The sequence below is a fragment of the Antrostomus carolinensis genome, unplaced genomic scaffold (genome assembly GCF_000700745.2).
Source record: "Antrostomus carolinensis isolate BGI_N321 unplaced genomic scaffold, ASM70074v2 scaffold36134, whole genome shotgun sequence".
NCBI classification, from domain to species: domain Eukaryota; kingdom Metazoa; phylum Chordata; class Aves; order Caprimulgiformes; family Caprimulgidae; genus Antrostomus; species Antrostomus carolinensis.
The window spans coordinates 1-23930 of NW_010312416.1; the positions used below are offsets into that span (position 1 = coordinate 1).

Consider the following 23930-nt stretch of genomic DNA (forward strand, 5'->3'; position numbering starts at 1 on the left):
CCCCTCCGCCGGGCGGGGAGAGCTGGGCCGCCCGCCCCGCTCTGCTGCGGAGGGTCCCGAGGGGCTGCGGGAGCGGGTCCGCCCGGGGTGCCGGGCTCTGCCGAGGAGCGGGCACCTGCGAGCGGCTCTGCGGGAACCGCCGACGCTACCGCCGGCTTTGAAAGAGCCCGCTCCGCTGAGAGCTTCTCCCCTGTTTCATGTGGCTGCCTCCTTGGCTTGGTATTTATTTGGCTATTTATTTTATTTTATTTCCTGCATTTCCCCGAGGAAATGAGCCGAGCCAGAAAGGCCCCAGAAAGGCCAGCGCTCAGTTGGATTTGCTCTAACTTTAATGCAAAGTTCAGACATTTAATGTTTTTTATATACGTGACGGTTTTTATTTTCCTTCTGCCTCACCCCAACGTAACACCACAGTACTTCATCTTTTTCATAAATGCTCGGATCAAATATTATGCAGTAGGCAAATGAAAACTGTATTAAAGTCCGTTATTTACCTGTGTAAGGTACTGAACCACGCAACAGACCTGCTAATAAACAGCATAATCTTTTAGAAGTACTGTGCAATTTAATTCTTACTCTCCTAGTTTAAGAAAGATAATTCAGGTTATTTTACAGTAAAATATCAACTAAATCAATACATGAAGCTTAAATGATATTTTAATGGTTTTAGTTCTTCATTAAATTCATACTTATGAAAAAGATCAGCTGGAAACAGCAACACTCAGAAGTGAATAGAATGAAAAATGTTGCTTGTACATAATAACTAATCATTCCAGCAGTGAAAAGACAGCACATTAGCTTCACGGCTAACAGGGAAACCCAGGCAATGGCAGAAAAGCGGAGAGCATATTAATATTTCCCTCTGAGAAACTGGCAAGTTTAAAATAATTTGTCACTTTAATTCCACTGCCTACAAATTAGGAATCGTAAGCACTGGTAACCTCTTTATTTAGCATGCAGCCAAGGAGTCCCAGCTTGGTTCAGATTTTCACAAATGTATGCAGATTTTAAATGCTGGAATACATAAACACCACCATAGACTTCTATGCCTGTGAGAAGCTGCCTTCCTCGGTATAAGAAATGCCACCATGCACCGCTGGACTTTAACAGCTTCATTCTGCTCCCATTTCTCGCCTCTGCATTTCCAGCCCCACTGTTGCTGCCTGGCTCTGTGAACGAACACTAGACTGCAGCTTTCTAGCCCAGCCGTATCCTTCAGGAATACATCCAATTGCTACATTCAGAGGAATGGTCTCTCACAGGATTTGTGATTCATCTCTGTCTACCTATATGATATCCCAGAAAAGTAATCTCCAGGATGACAGCTCATTCAGCACTCTGGAAAATTTACCCACGCTGAGCTCCTCTTTAAATAATGACCTGACATTTGTTCTGTAGAGGGAGACAAAGCCCAGCCTGATGAAAACAGTTGGCAGCTGCTTTCATTTGTGCCATTCAGAAGCCAGCTGATAATTTGTCCTCGGGGACCCATCACTTCTTGGCAGACAGACTTGTCCAGTGCACTTTGCTATTACTTTTCTGTTACCTCCCACCCCTTGCGTATGCGGCACACACAGAGTCAATATTCAAGCCAGATTAAACTAAAACTGACTGTCAAAAGGCATAAAGGATTTAATGATACTGAGAACTGGGAGATAAGATCACAGGTGAATTTGGTGATGATATAAGTGGCAGATATTAGGAAAGACAAATCTGTTGGACCTACATAAAAGGTTAAATTAGCTATTGCTCAGAAAAAAAGATTCCAGCATCTCTGAACACAGCTTAATGAAGACATCAGCTAAGCAATAAGCAATGGCCAAAAAGGCAGAGCAGTACGAATTGCTAGGCAAGCAGACCAGCCCAGAAAACATTATTCCAGAGGAACTGCGAGTTCACCTTTTGTGTACAGCATGCAGCTCTCGTTCCTTTAAATTAGCTGGAGCAGAATTACAAAATGTACAGACAAGGGTGACCAGGATAATCAGTGTCTTCCATACAGAGAGAGATTAAATAAATGAGGACTTTCCAGCCTGGAAAAAGACGTTACTAGAGGCTGATAATAATGATGGTACATAAAATCATAAATGGGATCAAAGAGGAGAACAGATGCAATTTTTAATTATTTCTCACAGTATAAAACTAGGAGACGTAAAATGAAGTGTTCACGTAGCTGCTTACATGAAATAATCACATAACTAACAAAGTATTTTTTCACACAGTCCGTAATTAAACTGTAGATTCACTAGAAAAGGATGTTGTGGCTGGTAACAGTTTAGGATGGTTCAGAGATGTTTATCTGGGGCAACAAAGTTACAAAATGCTTCCCAATACTTGGAAACACTCCATAAACAGATAGGGCTGTCCACACCCGGCCTGCAGAAGAGCTGTAGCAACAATGAAAGAGAAACAGTCACATGCCTTTGTTATCCACGCATGTGGTCCCACCACATCTGACATGCCTATAGACACAGAGCCTGCACTCAGATGTAGTCACCAGGAGGGGATGAGATCTGTGTATTTTTCACACTATACCTCTTATTCTATCTATTCCTGCCAGGTTTTATTTCTGAGGATCCCCCAAATTGTTGCTAGTATGTTGGATGCTTTCTGTTCTACCCAGCAACAGAGTCAGTAACTGCACTCCAGAGAGACGTGCACAGGAAGGTGGAGGAAGACAAGCTGAAGCGGGTTTCCCTGTTGAAGGATAGAAAAGCAAAAGCCCCTATGAGCTGCAAATGTTCCAGCAATTATCTTCCAAGTACATTATCTGCTCTTCCACCTAAGCTACAGTTGAACATGTCTAATTATCATTGACATCAGCAAGGTCAGGCAGCAGTACAGCAGCTGCACTGTTGTCTCACTTCTGCTCCTTTTAGAACACGTGCTCTATTACACAATCTCTCCTGTCGTCCTGGGATCCTCTCCAGCCACTTTCAGTCGGGGTGGTTAGTGAGGGAAAGGGAGCAGGGGTTCAGCCTCGGAAGTGCCCACACGATAAATACAAACGCAAGCAGTGCCACCACGCAGACTGAAGCGAAACTGTACACAAGGCAGCACCGAGCTCTCACACGCGTCTGTTTCCCCGGCTGTAGCATGGGCTGCAGAAATACAATGCTGGTGTATGGCTGAATCAAATCTGATTTTAGTCATGCTACTGCCACTGCCCTTTGAAGCTGTTTTGGTTCAGGATGCCTGCACAGGCCTTCCTTCTTTCACATAATTATCCAGTGCTGTGTTTTGCTGAAGAAAATGCAGGAAAGATGAACTTCACTCTTCAGTCTGGAGTCAGGAGGCCTTTCTTTGCAGCTTGCGCCCACACAGACAAAACCGCAAGGCCAGAAGACCACAAGATCAATGTAGAAGCTGCTGCGGTGTCCAGCTCCCTCCCCTCCAGCGCTGTGGTGAGCCAGGCAGGGCCATGGGGGAGCCATGGTGGCAGCAGCAGAGGGGCAGCTGGGACTGCCCTGCAGCCCAAAGCTGCACCCAGCTGGCATGGAGCCCCTCAGCCCAAGCCCTGCAGCTCTCCTGTCATGACGCAGGCATGTGGAGACACTGCTGCGAGGCCACAAATCTGGTTCCCACACATGAAGGTGAAGCAAGGGAGAAGCTTGGTCTCACTTTCTGCAATACCCATGTCCGCAAATATCCCTTCCCCGCTATAGACTTTGAACGATGGCTAGTCGATCAGTAAGCGAGGCTGTCTCCACTTAAGGTGCCCCACACATCACTAAGACACCAGAGAACATGAAGCAGCTCACCAAGAACATGTTAGTATAGAAATAACAAGTCTGATATATATTTGCCGTTCCAATGTATTTAATATATTTATATTTAATATGTTTATATTCATCCATCCTTTCTCATTTTATATGATGAAATATTTGTTCGGAATGTTCCCACGACCTCAGCTGAAAAGCAGAGATGTGACCGTGTTTGCCCATCTCTGTTCCTCAGCAGTGTCACAGCACAAAGGCTGGGACAGACCCTACATGAGTGCTGCTTGTGCCGGGAGATCATGGAGCCCAGTCTGGGCACCTTCCCAGCCAGCTGCCTGTGTTCCCCACTCAAATTCCAAAGACAATGCAATAAAAAAAGCCCATCCACAGTGGAGAGGAAGAAGGGATGTGCGATATTTTTAGCTGGTCTTTTCACAAAAATGTAATTTCAGTTCACTTTTTCCCAAATACAGAGCCCAGTGAGTGGTGATAAGAAGATGGAACTGAAAATTAAAACTGTAAAATAGGATCAGTGCTTTGCTTTGGTAGTGTCCAGTGTTAACCCCAGTGCAGCCAGGAAGGAAATAGTTTGAAAACACCAGATGCTCTTTGCAACTGGTGTTTTGGATATATTTCCAGCAGGGACTTATCCCCTCCCCATGAAAACAGACAAACATTCTCATTTAACAACTAATTGATTTATTTAACAATACAAATTTCTTTCTACTGCATGGTTTAGCAGAGAGAACTTGAGAAACAAAATTAGCTTCTTTTCTTTTTTTAAAGTTTAAATGTTTACACAAAAACAACCTTTACTTCAGTAAATATAAAATTTACACACAAAAAAACTACATTAAAAAAGAACAGAATCATGACAAACCAACAAAAAAAAAAAAAAGAAAAAGGATGGGAATTCAGTGTAAAGGATCCAATTGCAAGGAAGGCAAGATGGGGCAACACTAGCAAGGCATCCCACTTGTACACCTAGGTAACTGAAGTTGTAGGTACAATATAAAACCAAAATACATTAAATTAGGATTAAAACCTGTATTTTTATACCATAATATTTTATGATATAAGTATCTGTAAAATCTGTAGGCAACACAGTTAACGTGTGAAAGACATAGCTTGCTCTTCACTGGGAAGTCACTGGAGTGGTGTACGAGCACCGTGTCACGCACACGTGCGCTAATGGTCAGCAGCGAGCAGACTGTGGACGTCCAGCCCGGATGTGATAGCCCCTTGTTTCTTTGCCAATCTGTGCTATTTCTCACATGTCCAATGACATAATGAGAAACTCTGGTCACCTTCAGCAGTGATTTCCAGCACTTCATCTCCTGGCATTAGTCTGTTACCTGACTTAGGCATATTCACCTGCCAGATCCCCTGTTTCTCATTCCCTTTTGCACTTTATAACCTGAACTCTAAAGCTATCTTGTAGCTACCAAGAGAGACTGGCTTCTAGGTTGAGATATTTGGGATACACAGTTCTTCAAGTCACCTTCAGGAATCTGTAGAAATATTTAAAGTAGGGTGGACAATTCATGGTTAAAGGTTATGTGATACAAAAAACAGGGACCTATATAGTGATGGCTAACTTTAGATCTAAATCTTTAACATTTTTTCTATTGCTTTAATATTTAAACTTAACATTCAGTTTTCATATATTAAATGAGCAGACCATCTTATTGATGGAAGTGCTACATTATCTCCAAAAACACCAGGTAGTAAGGGAGACTGCAAAGTGTAAAATTAAGTATAATTTTAAAAATCATTTAAAGGGATCAAGTCTTTTTTATAATCAATATTGTGACTGGCAACCTATAAAAGCTTAAATTGTAAAACTATTAGTGAGTCTACTTTTTAAACTGTATGTATTATAAAGCTGTATACCTTTGTTACTTACAGATGTTAAAAAATTTCTAAGCCAGAAAGTGAAGGGAGGGAAACGCAGTCTAAAAGTTTTACAGATTTCATTTTCACTGACAATGGTTCATTTCCCCCACAACTGTTTTTATGTCATAAAAATCTGATTAAATTTATTCTACCACTTTCTCTTCTGGACAGATGATACAAGTGTTCAATCATGCTTTGGAAGACCATTTTCAATGAGTAACTGTAGTTCTCTAGATCAGCAAGTCCAACTTGCTTTACTCAGAAACAAAAGCACCAGACTATCTCTAACTTGGCCCTTGTCTTGCAAAAAAAAAAGTGTAGCAAGACTCAGGCAGTTTGTTATGAGAGCAGGACTGGCCCTGAAGCAACCAGCTACATTAACTTCTGGAGTAAGCATATGCAATGCTCTCATTCCAGCTTGAGAAAGAGCCAAACAGTATTAAATTTAAGGAAATTGTAGAAATGACATTTGTTCTGTAAAAAAACAAAACAGGGAAAACTTAAACAATCCACAGGTGTGCATTAAACATTTAATAGCAAGCCTTTGCTTATGTATATTAATTTAAAGATTATCCACAGGGATCTGTGATACATTGTCCCTGCCTGGTTACTATAATTAAATTTATTCAAATATTAATTTAAAATAGGAAAACAAAGAAACTACTCCTTGGGGAACATGTTTATTGTGTTTGAGATGATACACTGGGTGCTCTCTGAGCTACAAAGGGAAAAAGGAAATCCTTTCATTACAAACTGACAAAAGGTAAAAGTTAAAACAGTTTTCACAACAGCATGTACCACATATTGGAAATAGATCTGGGTTTAATACAAATGACATAATTCCTAGTAATCTACAGCTACCTTTAATAACTTCATACAGATAATGAATTAGGCTAAAATGCACTATAATATTTGGTTGACTTCAGGAACAGTATCCTTAGTACATCACAAAATACATTTTGATATCCCAAAGAAGCAAGACTTGCAAGTAGGCATTTGAAACATAACTAATCTACAGCTACAAATTTCTACTCTTGATAGCATTTACCTTTTTGGGGGGCAGTATCCCAGTCTTCAAAAGGATAAAAGCAGAGTAGAATCAGTATAACATATACACAGAAGTCCGTATTGTAAAGGCTATAAAGATTTGTTGCACACTGCAAAGTTGCCTTCTGCACCTTCACACTGCACAAGTAGTTTGTCATTTATGTTGCATATCTCTTGGTCCACTGTCTGGCTATCCTGTCATGTTCTGCTCTGTTGGTCAGGTACTGAGTGGCTATGCTTCCAACCAGAGGGTCAGCTGCAAAAGGCAGGAGAAGATGCATTAGAAACCATCCCACAAAGAAACCAAACCCACATGATTTAAAATACAGAATCTATTCCAAAATAGTCTTTGGTAGGCCAGAAAATGTTGCCAGATATAGTGGGATTCTTATCATACAAGACATTTCCAAGAGAAAACATACAAGGCACAATGACCAAAAAAAAAAAACCCAGAAAGATCTGCTGTGATTATCTGCATATTTAAGAATCTTGCCCCAGCCAGGTGCCCTGCTTTCCCCGCTTCAGAAGGGCTGATGGGTGCAGGGGACATTCAGCAACTGCAGCCTGGTGCACTCCTGTCATCAGGAGTGCGGGGACAAGGCTACGGTACGTTAGGGTGTCAGGACTGTGGCACACACCGAGGGGCTCCAGTTTGCTTCAGGAGTCATCAAGCTTTTGTATCAAAGAGATTAATCCATTTACCCCTGATCATTACTAGTCTTCTGTAAATGAACTGTCCTCTTAGCACTACTGCTCAGTTCCTGCCTTGACCGCAGGCAATTAGCATTCATTGCCTAATGACACTGGTCACAGGAACAAGGAACTGTCTTTGAAAGAGGGAAAAATCTCTCTGAATGTCATCCCCCTCCCATTTGCAAGATTAAATGCTTCAGAAGCATTCAGCTTCAAATGCCTTAAGAGATGAGACTTCCTGTGGCCCCTTCCAACCTGCAGGATTTATGAGTTTATAACTCAAGAGAACTTTGTTGCTTTCCTGGATCACGCCAGCTTATTTTCTCCACCATACTTTGGGGCTTAATGCTATTTACTTTCTGTTGTGCCACAGGAGTGAAAAGTGCCATTAAATGTGGGACTGCACTCAAGCAGGAGTGTTTCATTCTCAATTTTAAAAATATTATTTTTTATTTCATCTGTACACAATCAAATACGCAAATTACACTCCATGGCAAATAAGTCAAACAAGTAGGAGTGGATGCTCAGTAAACTCTCAGCTCTTTACCTGGGTTGCAGTCTGTCAGAAGAGAACAAATAGACAGCAGAACCTTTGAAATAGTCAAAGCAGGGCTCCAGTTGTCTTTCAGGATATCCAGACAGATGACTCCCTGACTGTTGATGTTGCAGTGATAAATTCTGGTACGGAAAGTAACCTAGAATCACAGCATAAGAGACAGGAAGAGTCACTCAGTGTTGCCCAGGGATGCTGCCCCTTGTCTCTGAGGAGCAGCAGCGCCTGGGGTGCTCCCAGTTCTGCAGAGCTTCTATGGAGGCAGCTCCTCACCGCTTGTTCTCTAAACCACAGTTATTTAACAGAAGAGTGCGTATTTACTGTAGTCATGGCTACCTGTAAGAAACCTACTGTGGAGATCTCTGATGCACAAACTGCTTTCACACAGGCCCTCTGTCTGGTACCACAAAAAATAGGACCTGCTTTATAGTACTGTATGCTATTTAATGAACATGGCATGTCAAGAATGAGATAATCACAAACATAGCTTTACTGCTGTTTCTGAAGGTAGGCAGAAGTAGACAGGATTTGGCTGCATGTGTAGTATTAGTTGATCTTTTCCTTTCTTTCACAAGCCTAAATACAGACCAGGAAAATTAATATTTAAAATTGGAGTACTGTATTATTCTTGTTCAAATTAGCAATGAAATCTTTGCCTTACCCTTCATTAGGCAGGACGTAATATACACCCAAACAATGCTATCACACTAAGTGACACCATCCTTGGTTTTAAATTATTTCAGATTAATATCAGTAGAGCATGTAAGCATTATTCTGCACAAATAAAAAGTCAGAAATATTTAAATGCTTTAATTACATAAAGCATAAGAACATGAGGAAAATTTTATTCTTCATACTGATGCGGGGGGGGGAAATCTATTATGTTCTCTGAAAGTACTGAAAATTAAAAAATGATCATGCTCTTAAAAAATCCTCAAGATTTTCATAAGGCATTTGTCTAAAAGTCTGCATCACTTCATTGTAACAGTCTTAACTAAGAGAATATTAAATTTTGTGGGTTTCAGAGCAGCGTGAAGTACATAGAGGGTTTTTATGGTGAAATTCTTTTGGAATGAAAAAAGATATCTGATTTATAATAACAATGTTGTAGCCACAAGAGCCATAAGTTGTAGTAAGGTTGTGTGGTAGAATGTATTTAGTCTTTGCAAATGTCAGCAGTGTCCTTTCTGGTAACTTGGTCAGGAGCTGTACTTTGGCGTTAAGGGAAGGGAGAAGAGAACAAACTTTAACTTCTTTGATATCTGTTAGTAAATTATGATTTCTTAAGCGTTCATACTATTTCTGAGCAAGGAAATGAAATTTTAGTTTACATTAAGATTAGTTTTATTTAACAAAAAGAGCTCTTGCTTAAAATTACTATCAAACAAAGTTGCTGATCTTGCCAGTAGTAAATAGATTGACATTTTACAATAACAAAAATAATCATAGTAATTTACCCTATTTGAAATAACAATATAACACTCTAGTTGTCTATCTAAAGTTATTTTAGCTTTCTGTTATTTTGCTTAAAATTATGTGTGACTATATACTATAGAATCTGGTTCATAACAGAAAAAAATTTATTATACGTATATTTTAGTAGCTGGGATGAGAAGAAGGAAGCATAAGGTCTTGCGCTGTCTTCTATTAAAATTAAAATGTCTTGAATCTTAACTCTTGATCAGAATTATCATCTCATTTATCGCTTGGTAGAGCTTGGAAATCATTATTGACTGTCGTAATCAGGAAATAAATTAGACACAGGATTTTTCTGAAATTGTAAGCCAAGATTTTAGGCCTTGTAGTTTTCAAGAGACCATAAACAAATTTGATATTCAGAAAGTGATCAGCACTCACTCACTGCAACTTACGTTCTTCTCACATGTGAAAAAGTTCTAAATGCAATGAAAACCTTACCCTTACCTTTGGTGGCTTGAATGGATAGTCAGATGAAAATGTGATATCCAGGAAAAAAACGCCTCCTTCATATACAGAACCTGGAGGTCCAAGTATAGTAGATCTCCATTCATAAATGTTATCCCCTTTAGGACCGGCACTGTGTAAAAAAAGAGGAGACAAAGAAAGAGTCAGGTGTACCTTTGAGAGAGGCATTGTATGGATTTCCTTCTACATTTATTTTGTTTAAAACAAACCACTTGGCTATATTTAACATCTGCCTGATTTCCAACTGATTTCAGTGGGCTTGAAAGTTGGGTGGTCCTCTGTCCCTTTGGAAATACAGCAATGAAACAGGTTGCCCATGAACTTCTGGCTGGACTATCACTGTCTGAAACACACCCCCAGATCTGGTTTCTCAACTACGTGGTTGCTCTGAGCTTCTACATCATGTCCTTCCACTGACATCATACCCATACACAAAAGGAGTTGTATATCTTGACCACATTCATCTTCTCCAAGCATTAAACGGATCATGTCTTCATAAAAAACTGTGACTCATGTATATTGATACACATGTATTTCTGCTTGTTTCACAGGTGAGAGTTACACCCTTGGGCAGGAAAACTGAGGATGAGAGAGACAGAATCAAGTAAGTTGGAACTGAGCTTCTTACAGCACTGTTAATCCAAACCCCTGTTTTTTCTTCAGGATATATTTGTGTTACACCTCCAGGCAATCAGCATTGAGACTACTAGCTAAAAATAATTTAACAAGTACAATACTGAATGCATTTCTTACTAGGGGAAGGGTTATTGCATAATTAATTATTAGAGTACAGCTTTGAAAGAAGGGATAATGAACAAGCATTTTCTTGACTTCTGAGACATCATACTTAATGCTATTATCACACAGTAACCATCTAACCTTCTCACAAAAAAACACCAAAGCACAATCTTTTTTCTATGAGCAAATCTTTGGGTAAAAACTAACCTAAACTTCCACAAAACGTTCTGAATCTGAGCCGCTGAGATCCAAACTGACTGCTGTGGAAAAAACCACTGCTGAGCTCACACAGGCACGGTAGATTCATCGCATCTATGCAGACAAGTCAATAACATGACACTGTAAAAGATCCTTTCAATTCTCCCCACCTTGGCAGCCTCCCAGGCACCACCTCCATCTCGCAGATGCATGGTGAAGCGTACCCATCCTTCTCCCTCTGTGGTTCCAAGGAACTGGCATTGAGGACTGTCATGTGATTGCACATGAAGCAAGCGACAGGGCATGGCACCAAGCTGTAGCCTGGAGGTTTGTGGTTTCTGGCGTTGCTCGACACTCAGAGGAGCCTCCCTACAAGCCCCTCCAAGTGCTAAGGCTCTTTCCATGTCACGTTACCTCATGTATTTGTCATACATATGTCCGCAGTCTATAACATGGCATGTTGGACATTCATCCTTACTGCGTAGCCAAACATGTGGAGACACTAATCAGAGACAAGGAATATGAGCATTCTGCACTATGCATCTGCAATTCCTGCACCAAAAATGTAGATATTTTTACATTAAGATCATAATGGAGAAACAGCCAAAAGCTGATTTTGATTATGAATTCCCTTTAATTATATAATTTACCAACATGTTTTTTATCTTGCAGACATTTAATGTACCAAGTGTTTAAATTGTTGCAGGTCTTTCATTAACAGGACAAATAATAATGGATTTTGTCAATATCTTATTTAATTAAAAACAAACAAAAAATATTTGATAGAGCTGTAGCTATTTGCCTGTTGCCAAAATGAAAGTAGGTAACAACGGCATGCTGGCCTCCAGAGTACAGCTAAGAAAAACTAGAAGTGCAGTAAAAATAAAGTTGGGTCTAAAATCACTCATCTTACCTTTCTATTTGCAATGCATGCACTAAAGTGTAAGAAAAACAGTAGATAAATTTTAGAAAAAAAAGGGAAATCCAGAGGCAAGGGGGTCCATTTTCAATGATGGAATGAACCATTTGTACCTTCAGTCACTCTAGAAGATAATTCCATTCATGCTCTCTAAAAAGCAATTAGTGTAAGAACTGAAAATATTGGGGCAATAATGACAATATTTAAAACCCACACAGGCCACTGAAATGTTTTAATTAATTCTTGACATTCATCAAGCTTACAGCTAATTAGTATTGTGCTTGGAAACCAAATTTCTACGGAGCAATTCAATTTCAGCATTAGATGTCCTAATGTCTGTTTTATAGTTTAATGCAGAGGTTAGTGCTCTTGCCTCGTGTGTCAGGTACCTTTCTTTCATACGTTTCTAACAGCTGGATGCAATTCAATCAGATTAATGAAATAGCTGAATTAAATTAGTGACATACTTCAGCCCAATGAATCAGTCACAATTAAGTGTGGCACCAGTCCGGTGCCAAACTATCTGGTCATCACTCACCAAATCAGAGCAAGGGCATCTATCAGCTGGTAGCCAGAAGCTAAGTACAATGACTCTCTGCCTATTACTGCCTGGTATCCTCTTCTGTGCTACCACCAGCAATATATAAAAGGATTGGGCTATAATGTGAGAAGGAGAATTCCTAACCTTGTAAGAGGAAGAAAACACTGTTCAAAACCCCTCCTGCTGAGAAAAGATTGCTGCAACGTCAAAAGTAATACAAAGCTGTAACAATAACTGCACTCAGATAGAAGAGAAAATTGTTAAACCAAACAACTTCTATTTAACAGCTCAAATGGTGGTGGCTCACTTCCAGTGATGCAAAAGATACTCCTGCTTCATTACCAACCTGAAAATCCCCCATTACTATGTTACTGGTGCAAGCAGACATGAGATTACAGAGCAGAGACAAGACATCACACTTGGCTTCTACCACCTGTATCTTTCCACTGGGAATCATCCTCAGCCAGCCATACCCTACTTTGTCTTTTGCATACCTACCAAGGTAATCTTTTTTAGAAGTAACCAAACCCACACTCCCTAAGGCTCAGCAAAACATACCAGGCCTATTCATGGCAGTCTCAGCCTCTGCAGTGATTTCCATGAGGACAGGACAGTGGGGTTACACCCACTTGGACAACTGCAGAGAAGAGCAGAAAGCACAGTCCTGCCTCAGGCAACACCTCAGTTGTGTACCGAGCTGCAAGCGAGTGCTGGAGCCTCGCTGGAGTCACTGCCTTCGACTCTCCATCACTGCAGAGCATCATCCCGGTGCTGCAGAGAGCCACAGGGAAGGAACTGCCACTCCCTGGTGTAAATCTACCTTCTCCATTCCCACAGAGGACAGCAAAAACCCTGGGCTGAAAATTTTGAATAAGGAAGCTTTGCTCTGTCTACAATCTTATATTTCATTGATACACCCAGAGAAATACTTTCCTCCTTCTGTTGGGCACTAAAGAGGCTGGCCCAGGAGGTGCTTCTAGGGGCTGTACTTCAGCTCTTTATTCCTAGAAGTTCTTCTGATATTCAAGAGACTCGCTCTCCTATTGCAAGTGTAGGCTTCAAACATCTCACCTTAAACTGCAGAGCTGTGGTCAGTGACAGCCCAGGAATCTCTCTCACTGTCTGCCACACTGGACAGAATGCCCCGGGCAGAGCGCTACAATGGGCAATTTCCATGGTTTTCTTCCCTTCCCTTTTTTCATCACTGAAAGACCCAGCTCCTTCTGACTTCTCCCATGGAATCCATACGGACACAAAATCCTCTTCTATTTTGTCCTTTAAAACACAAAACCCTGATGGAGCAATGGATCTGACGACAACTTCAGTGTTTTGGCTACATAGCACAGATGTGCAGTTCACTACTACCAGCCGGCTGCCCTCCTAAATTAGCTTACAGAACATCACAAATTCAGTGAAGGCACCACCAGTATATTCTCAACAAAAGAACCACTTGATTAATTTTTTCAGATATAGACTAAAAAAAATCTCAGACAAAATAACAAAGGAAATTAATTGAAATTACAAAATACTCTTTGCAAAATTAAGGGGTTTTAACTTCATACATAAAAGCTGGATTTTTTTTTTTTTAAATAAATTAGACAAATTGACAGAATAAAGTTAACTGGATACATCTGCTTCCTAAGTAAATATTCATTATGCCACTTCACTGAGGGATACATACCTGATCCAGATAAAGGATTTATAACCACACTCTATCCAAGCTAGTCTGCTGCAGATTTAATTTACAACTGTGACTTCAGATGGCGAATTTGAGAAGAGGTGAGGTTAAACTCTAGGGGCTCCTGGGGGTCACACCAGGTCCTTTAAACCTAACTCCGCTGACCCCTGGCTCTCAGGTTTCAGGAAGATGAAGAACAGCTTTTGTAGCACAATGTTATGAGCATTCATAGGGATGCAGTGGCGTTCACACCAGTAAGAAGACTCTTTCAGAGTCCTGACGCAGTGGTTCTAGAAATCAGAATTCAGCATTTGTTACAATTCACTAAATCAAAATACATTAAAGCTGCCCATATGGAACTAGCTGCAGGACGAGAAACTAGGACGAGAAATTTCCAGTCTATGTGATGCTAGTATCATGCTGCTTTCTGCACTTGCTAAATGTGCTTCTCCTGTCAACAGCACGCCTCTGAAACACAGGGCTCTAAATCTGGTGACAGAATGCAACTTCATAGAACTGACACTGTGATAATTAAGAAGAAAAAGGGTGAAGGAAAATGTAATTTAGCTAGATTTGATGTTAACTCTGTGTTATGCTTTATTATGAGAAACAATTTGAGTCTGTCATAGGATATAACTGAGGGGAGGGGGGGGGAAGTCAGTTTTTTAGGAAGCTTCCCAATAGTGAAGATTTACATGGTAGAATATTTTCCTAAATTCTCCTTTCAAAGGCTCCACCCTTAGGTCTGATACCCAGGCAGGTATCATGAAGGCAATAGCTAACAAATCAAATGGGGTACCTGGAGTGAGAGTTACATAAGGAAAGAGCCCCTTCATCCTCCCCAAACTTTTATCTCAAGATGAGATTCAGCAGAAATAAAACTCCTGAAACTCTTCACAGACTGCTCAACCACAACTCTGTCGCAATCATATAATTATTTTTACAGCAATGTAAGTGAAGACAGTGCTGTAAGAAAGGAGTAAGTTACCTTTTTTGATTTTTCTTAATTCAACTGAAGGTACTAAGGAAAGGAAGAATGAATGCCCTTAAGGATGTTCCACAATCTCATGCTTGAAAAACCCACTTCATAAAGCTACATAGTAAGTTTTGCAAAAATCCACAACACAGCTCCAGAAACTGAGTTTTACAAATCCTGAGAGAAAGTGAGAAAGGCACTCAGCATGTTACCAGCATGAAAGGCTTTGTTTTGGACAGCAAAATGCCTCGGCTAAAGCCGTTGGATGATGTTCTAGTTTAGTACTGTGCCACTGGAGGCTAACAGGGGCTGTAACAGATCCTATCAGAATATACAATTCAGGCAAATACACAGATCCCATCTGTAGTGAGCCTGCCTGCCTCACCATCTAAGCTTCTGAGTTTGATGATCATCTCCAGTGGAAGGAGAAAGCCCCAGGCGCAGGTAACTTCAGGCTATGGCAGAGGCAGAGCATCGTATCTACCATGTAAGGTATCCAGTGTGGTTGCTGATGTTTGCACCTCAGATTGCCCAGAAAATCAGGGTAGAGAGATCAGTGACTCTCTGCAGCACAAGGAACATCTAAATGCTCCCTAATACCAAGGTTCTCCATCTCCCTCTGGTGACACCTACTTTTCAGTGACTGAATGGGGAGCTTGGCTCATAATTCCAGCCTTTAAGCTCAGTACTTTAGAAATTCCTCCTCACCCTCCCTGCGGTGAGAAAGGGTTGTCTAGCTCTGTATTCACATGCTACCTTATAGCACACTATAGCTTTTTATCTAGATATAGATACACACTGCCATGCTACTAGCAATTAAAAAAAAAAAGTCTTATAAGGAACCAAAGGATCTCTGTCTGGTGCAAGCTGTCTGAAAGTTAGTTGTGCGTTACTCTGTGAAGCCTGGAGAGAGCACAAATCACTTAGTGGTAGTTGTTTTTTAATGTTAAACATGGTAATGGAAAGATGCCCAGATTATTTTCCCGGCCTCTGCCATTTCCTGCTTTGATATGTTTGACATTTTGAAGAAAATTTATCCATTACCTTTTTTTCTTAATTCTCTTTTCCCAGTTGTGGAGGTGCCCTTGTATTTTTGGTTATAAAGTACAAGAAAGGAAACGAACATTAATTAAAAGACATATGTTTGTGGTTTTCAGTCCTGTGACCTTTGAAAACTAACAAGCATGGACAGCAATTTCCATTTTCTTTATTTTTCAATGCCTTGTTTACAGGGATTTCTGAAGTACTTATTCTCAGTGTTCATATTATCAGCACCAGTGCCTAAGCACCTCTACTTACAGAATGTTGGTAGCACATCCTCTATACACAGAAAGTATACTGGTTTCACTGGCAAGAGCCTCAAGTATAGCCCTAAATTTTGGATTAAAACATTTTTCTGTGGTTGGACACATGTGGGTGTCTACAGCAATATATCAAATCTGTGCTGAAAATGCTTTTTGATAAGGTACTCGCTATTATTAAGGTTTCCAGGTTATGTGCAATTTCTTACAAAGAAAATGTTTCAGTCTATTGTGTTCTTTGTATAGCTACAACTGTTCTTATTTTACCTGCCACTGAACTATCTGCTACATCTGTTTGCTGAAAAAGGTTATTTACTGCTTCTAGCAGATGCACAGAGGCTCTGTGTAACTGAGGACACATGAAATCTAGTTGACTGTACAAACCTTTGCTTCTGTCACTTCCTTAATTCTATCATGCCCTTAAGACTGAAATCTAGAAATTACTGTGGAAAAAAAAGCCTATTTTTAACTCATGGATCCCCTGCTAATTCAGCTGGTTGTAAAGCCATGCAGGACTTGTGCCTGAGGCCATGGTTCAATGCAACAGTAAATCCAACTTGAGAGCTCCTCCTACCAGATCAAAAGCAGTGTGGCTACTCAAAGCAAAGTGCTGATCCAACATAAACTAACTTGGCCAAACCGTATACGTTCCAAAAATGTCAATGGATTAGCTTCGTAACACCAGGCTTTATGCTTAATCAGGTATCATTTGTCCTCCTGCAGCCAGCATAAAGAGGGCATAAACTCCGGATTGCATGGTCTGCCTTAGAAACGTAATCGTGTGGCCATATTTGGTTCACGTCAAATTGTACCATTAGGGGAATCTAACCGAGTGCAGATCTGCTATTAATCACCCTAAAGAGAAAGACGCCAGATTGTAGTGGTTTGGGTGATTAAAACCTCCAGCGCTAAACTTGCCATTAGTAGAAGAATATACACTGTTGTTACTAAAGGAAGCCCAGTAACAAATCATTCGATAATTCCATCAAAGCTGTAATATGTAGATAACCCCAGTAATGTATTTTGGAAAGTTGATAGTTTTTCCACTGCCAAAAGCCCCATTAAATTAGTTCATTGATACAATAGCTCAACTTTACTTTCCTCTTTGTATTCCTGCTAGTTCCTCGGACCTTTCTTGCTGCTGTTAGAAGTCTGCTCAGGTTCTCTCCATCTTCCAGAACAACCGTAGCCAATTACGGGGGCAGAATTCCTGTAATTTTTCTTTTGAAAAATAACTAACCCCAGAACATAGTTTGCTAAATTACAACAGAAATACTGAATTTAAACTAGGTAACAAAACTTATCAGATTGTTTCTGTCTATGCTCTTGACAGAGGAGCTGTAAATATATACTAGCCAGGCAAAACATAAAAAGTTTACCAAACATGATTTGTTTTTGAAAACAGAGAAATCACAGGATTGCAGGCTTGAAGGAAGTTCGTGCTGAACATTTGGGGTTTTTAAAATATCTTTAAACCTGCACAGAAGTCCCTCTCACATGCCTACACTAGAGAAACTATCCATACTGCCTATTAAAACACAGAGCAGGACCGTCAGTGAAGGAAAACATGTCCTGCTACTTCACCATGTGTTCCTAGTAACAAAGCTGTGATCTAGCATAAAATAAAATAAAAGTCCAGCTCCCTGTCATCAGTGTTGAAACACTAGCAGTACTAGTGGCAAAATGTGTGCTATTTTCTTGCTGTTGCTATAAAGTCCAATTTGTATTAAGGCCAAATAAATTTGTCAAAGAAATCTGTCTACCAGGTATAGAGTTCACATTTTCCTTCCACTCAAAATTACTGATGACCCTGTATTTAGCAAATATGGCAGATTTTGCTTTTCTTCCCTGAGAAATGATCCTTCCCAACTCCATAACACAAACAAAATTCATTTGGGACGCATATATATTTTATTCTTCAATGTATTATAGCCTCCATATGGATGCTAGCAATCCATACAGAAAGAACCACACAGTACCTGTGAAATTGTGCAGCCTTAGTTTAAGGTGTCTGCCCACAAATACACAAAATGGAGGCCCTCAGACACAGCATTATTTGCCTAATGTCATCCAGAAAACGTGAACCGTGGAGTATGACTGCAATGGAAATCTCCCAAAACCCATCCCAGGCTATCACCTTACCCACTGGACTGAGATCACACTATATTAACTATTGCTCATTCAATAGTTCTGTGGTATCCACGTGTTTGAGACATCAGTCACCCCCATCATTCAGTGCAAAATCTTCACGTCAAAAAGCTAAGTGACACTGAGAAATCCAGTTTAGGATTTCCTACCAATTTTTCAATGATGCAATGATGTCAGTAAAGAAAATCTATTATTCCCAATGTCCTTTACACACACACACTTAGAAGAAAGAACAGTTAAAACAATTAATTTAACTAAAACATCTCATTAATCTAAAAATATAACTTCAAAACTGTAGTAAACATAAAGATTCATGCCTAGGAACAGTAACTGGGCAATTTTCAACTAAGCCTGCAAGTCAACTAGAGCTGTTCAAATGAAGTCCCCAGCCCTCAATCTATCCAAATACCTAAACATTAGGCAATTTCAGATACTGACTGAGGTATTAAAAAGTGTTCCACTGTTCTGTGGATTATGTTTTGTTTTTTAAGGAACACATCTTCATAGAATCACAGAATTGTAGGGGTTGGAAGGGACCTCTGGAGATCATGTAGTCCAACCCCCCTGCCCAAGTGGGTTCACCTAGAGCTCCCTTTCCCTTCCCCACCTTCCCTCCCCTTCCCACCCTGTGATGGTGGTTGTGAAATCCCGTACTGAATTGCTCTCTGGTGCTGAGTGGCTTGAGAAGTAACCAAGGATGGCTGCCAGGTGCTTGGGCTCCTGGAAACAGCAGCTGGCTGCAGGCTGGCAAGGATGCCAGCATCAGCACAGGAACGAGAGTGGGAAGCTGCAGCAGGGAGGAGTAGGGCAGAAGCCAGGGGCTGCAGCAGCTTAATCTGAATTGGCTTAAAACATGCTGGAATTATACTCTGCGAGTGCAGTTCTGGATCCACAGTGTCCTATTTACCCAAGGAGGGCTCATGATCCTCTCTCTGTCTCTTTGCTATTCCACTCAGTCCATTTAGCACATAAGCTGTAGAGCAACCCAACAGTATGAGCAGTAACTGTCCTGTACTGAGCACAAGGCAGACTTGATTTAGGTGCTAAAGCATTAGCCCAACAATGTACATTTCACTAGTTGAATGTAACAATTTGGAGAGTTTCAAAACAAAAGCAGCTGAGGATAGGAATCTGTTTTGTATAATGCAGAATTGGAGACAGCTGAAGCAACACTTGGTACAGAGTAGATACAAATATAACTTGTGTATTAAAAGCATTAAAAAACCCCGTGAATACCAGCTTTTGTTCCAAAACCACAGCAATTCAAAGGAATGGAGAAAGCATCATGCATACAAATACACAGAAATCAATGGCTGATATGAGTTCATTTTACTCCACAAAAGTGTACTACGCTAAAGAAAAATGTGAAAATAATAATCATTCCAGGGGAAAAAAAAAGTCAATAAATCTAAGTGAAACAAGTCTCACCCATTAAAATCTGTTTATTGAAAATCCAGCTCCAGTCCAACTATTGCTCCCTCTAACAATGTTAATTTAATGAGTAACTCTTTCAAATGAACGTTCTCTGTGGAGACAGCTGTAGTGTATGGAGCAGAAGCTGTTTGGGTTAGCCTCGGGAGCAGGGCTTTGTACCCCTTCTCTAAGACAGCTGCCACCACCAAGGACGAGCTAAGAAATTTGTGACCCGCACAGAGCTTTGCTGTAGAGCTTGGATCACTGGTACCAGTGGACTAAGATACACTGCAACTTCATTCCACCTTTCTACACATCTGTCTGCTCAGAACTATGAGTAAAAAGAAATGTAATTTTCCCCCACAGCCTGGATTCAGGCTGATGAAGGCAGCTGTTAGGAAAGTGGCCATTTACTGCCTATGGTAGGATACAGCAACTCTGGCCTCAGGCAAAGCAAAAGCACATGGACAGCACCACCTCCTCCTGGGCACAAAATCTTTCTCTCCAATAGATGAGGCTGCAGCACCAGTTGCACTGCATTCAGGAATTAGATACCACTACAACACAGACAGAACGGCTGTGATCTCAAGAAGAAAAGGCTCAGACTGTGTATGGTTTCTATTTGAAACTATAAGCCTGATTTATCGGTGGAAAGAATAAACTCAATTATTGCCGTTGCAAAATTCATTGGGTTATATGCAAATTAAGTATAATCTCTTCCAACATGTCTTAATATTATATATTGATATATAACTCTACTTCCTTCATATTCTCAGTCAGTCATAATTTGGTGAATGCCATTAACCACACATTTGCTTACATCTGCAATCTAGGAAAAATAATGTTCTTTCTGATAACTAAATCTCAACAAAGTTCTTTCTTTGCTGAAAATGCCTAATTTTAAAGCACAGCTCTGCTAGAAACTATAAAACTGGCTGCCTGCTCATTGTACTTAACAGGTTCAGAGCTGAAATGATAAACCTTTTTACTAGTAGTTAGCCTGCTGGGACTGATTACCGATGTTTAGATGATTAAATATTTGTAACAAAAACTCCCAAGTAGTAGTAAATATAGCATTTTGATCTTAATAATTTTTATTGCAGGTGTCTAAGACAAGATCAGTATTCTGGTTTACAGACAGAATAATAAACGTGACAGGGCAATGACTTGCTAAAAGCCACTGTAGAGGTAAGGGACGGAACGGAGTACACAGGCAAGGTCTCCCAAGTCTCTGACAAGTAACCAGAGCACCAGGTCTCAGTAACTGCCATTCAGTGCTTGAAGGTTCATACACCTGAACTTCACAAAACACACAAACACACTTTATCCTATAACCAGGGTGTGGAAAGGTGCTCCCAAGAGACAACTTATAAAACAAATACAAATGGGAAGTTTTCTTTCCTGTTTAAATCTTCCTCAATTAATTTAAAAAAATAGTGCTGGAAAATAACAGCAGTAGTAGTAACACTAATAATAATAATAATAATAACAATAATGATAATAATAATGAAAGGATCAAACTCTGTGGCCTGGCTTCAGGTGCCTCGCACCCGAGCGTGCTGCTGTACCTCCCCAGCAAAGGTTACTCACCAGGTGCCCAGCTCCACCATCAGTCCCCAGCATCACTAGCACTTTGGGCTGGGCAGAGGGAATAACTTCAGCCGGTCGCACTCCAGCAATTCCCAGCTGCCGCGCAGTCCCTGGGGAGCGCAGCAGGCTGGTGTGGGGTAGGCTGGCAGATTGGCTTAGGCAGGGAAAGTCATAAACAGCTCTTTAGTAGCTTGTTCCGCCTTCCCCACCGCACTAAGCAAATGCCAGCAGAGGAGACAACCCGGCAAAGGGAAAGATGCCAGGCATCTTTTTTGTAGGAGGTAGTTTTACAAAGAGTAAAAATTGGAGACTCTTCAATAGCCCACTGATAATTTTTAAACACAAAGATCTAGCACTTTTCAGGGTTACGCTTCATCTCCCTCCTGCTCCCCCTCCACTGCAAGCAGCAGCAACTTTCACAGGGCAAGACTCCATAGGAGCTGGAAGCTAATTACCAGATGTCTTGTAAATCTTTCCAATCTGCACAACTTCATCCAGTTTGCAATGCTTAACATCAGCTCTTTTGGAACCTTTTCATCCTTATTTTTGTGTAACAAATTTTCAACAAGCTAGGAGTTCTTTGTTCTCTCCTAATAAAACAACCTAAAATGTTAACAGTTCAGCATGAAACTAATGAACTAAATGCAGTTTTCTGGAGATCTGAGCAGAAGTACAGGCATTTCCAGATTTATGTGAAAATTTATTAATTCTGGAAAAAGTGCTTTGGGCTGTTTCTTTAAAATAACTTTAGAACTACAAAAATGAATACAAGTAACAGTTGTAAATAATTGATGTGTTTTGCCAAACACACGGCTACTCAAATGCTGTGCTTATTGAAGACAACTTGAATGCAAATCTTAAAGGGAGCTGAAAAGAGAAGTGGACCAAGTCAGATATTTCCCAGATGCAACTGTTCTATCAACAAAATTTACTCCAAATAACTGCTAGTGACAATGTAGATATTTTCTGCAGAGTTTTGAGTGTTCAAGTCTACAATTTGCATGAATGGAAATGATTTTCAACTGCCTCCTCTTGGAGGATATAGTGAAAAAGCTGAAGAGTTAGTTGGTTGAGTATTTCTGCTCCTGTAGTACTGCTGACACAGGAGACTGTCAGTTCTCCTTACCCTATTTCAGAGGGATCTGTACCAAGTAATCATATGGATTTAGTATGAGGGAGGAATATAGACCCCCACTCAGATGAATCCTCCCGCTGTCAGAGTTGGGAGGGGTTTGAAGCATCACAAGAGAAGTCTGGTAACATCTCTGTAGGTGCAGCTGATTGCGAAGTGAATGCCTGACCATGCTCTCACTGTGCTGCTTCTTTCTATGGAAGAAAGTTGACTCTGAACTACCTAGGAAACGTGTCCTATGGCCAGGGCCAAGAGGAATGGTGACATACAGCTTTTTGCTAGATAGATAGTGGGAATGTCCTGTTTAACACCAAAGTTGCTTTATTTAAACCTCTTTGGCCAAAAGAAACAAAGCAAGAAGTTTCACCTCGGGCGAAACACCCTGGCTGCTGGATGCCACCTGCTCTGGAAAGACTCCGTCATGACTAAAACTGGAAGCAACAGCTTTGCTTTTATTTTGTACAAATTCTACCCTGTGGATTCTGCAGATTACATGGTGTAAAAATAAATAACCTTTTTCAGCACTCAGTATTAAATGTATTTAGATGCATGCATTTTGGATAATAAGCCTAACAGACACTGTACTTCTTGGTAGTTGAAGATCACCTGATATAAGTAGCATCTTTCCTCCCTTCAAAATACTACCTTAAGTACCTAAAATATTATTCTCAGCAGATTATACTCATGAATCATTTAGGAAATGTCAATTTTATAGGAAATGCCACTATAGAAGGAGCAGCTATGACCCAAACCAAGTGACACTTAAATCACAATCTTAATTTGAGCTGCAAAACACTAGTATTAACTAAAAAACTTCTGTTGCTAAAAAGAAAAGTGGCAAACGTGGACAACTATCCAGGAGGATTAGGGTTACATGAAGCTCCCATTTGGGCAGGCACTGAATGACATGAACCCTCCATCACTGATAGGAACACAGTTCCCAAGCAGTAAAACTCTGCGAGAGAGGACTGCACCCTTCTACCACATTACATCCCTCTTGCCTTTGGAAGAAAGGAAGCAAGAGGTCTTATTCATTCGAAAGAATTCAGGACAACAGGGTAAAAGAGTTGCCTCCATTTACAGAAGTGCAGCTGCAGTACCTGAAAGGTAGTGCCGCTCCTGAACTACATGACCATGATGAACTCAAAGCCTACATGGGTTTGCCATATGGGAGCCAAAAGTGTAATGCTAAGGCAGCAACAGTGTTTTTTTCCAGTTAGATTAAAAGCAATAAACTGGTTAAAATATATTCTAGGAAGGGAAGTATGGCAAAATCTGGTACTATTCTCCTGCTGAGAGTCGATGCTGAAGTGATGACACCAGTAATTTCTATCTGACTTTTCCCATATGCTTTTCTTGCATTCAATGGGAACAATCACTCTTGTCAGCTCTAAGGAGCCCACTCTAAGTTTCTGTGTATTAAAGATAAAAAAAAGATTAACAC

General features: G+C 40.5%; 1 protein-coding gene across 1 annotated transcript in view; it reads right to left on the bottom strand.

The window, feature by feature from the left end:
- Positions 1 to 4398: 4398 nt before the first annotated feature.
- The window catches only part of UBE2E3 (ubiquitin conjugating enzyme E2 E3), a 55926-nt gene continuing 36394 nt past the window's right edge, over positions 4399 to 23930 (bottom strand). The window contains exons 3-5 of the mRNA XM_029084749.1: positions 9832 to 9964; positions 7903 to 8050; positions 4399 to 6918 (exon numbers count right to left, since the gene is read on the bottom strand). Of these exons, the coding sequence (XP_028940582.1) occupies positions 6821 to 6918; positions 7903 to 8050; positions 9832 to 9964 (379 nt within the window). The 3' untranslated portion in view covers positions 4399 to 6820. The remainder of the gene's footprint in view (positions 6919 to 7902; positions 8051 to 9831; positions 9965 to 23930) is intronic.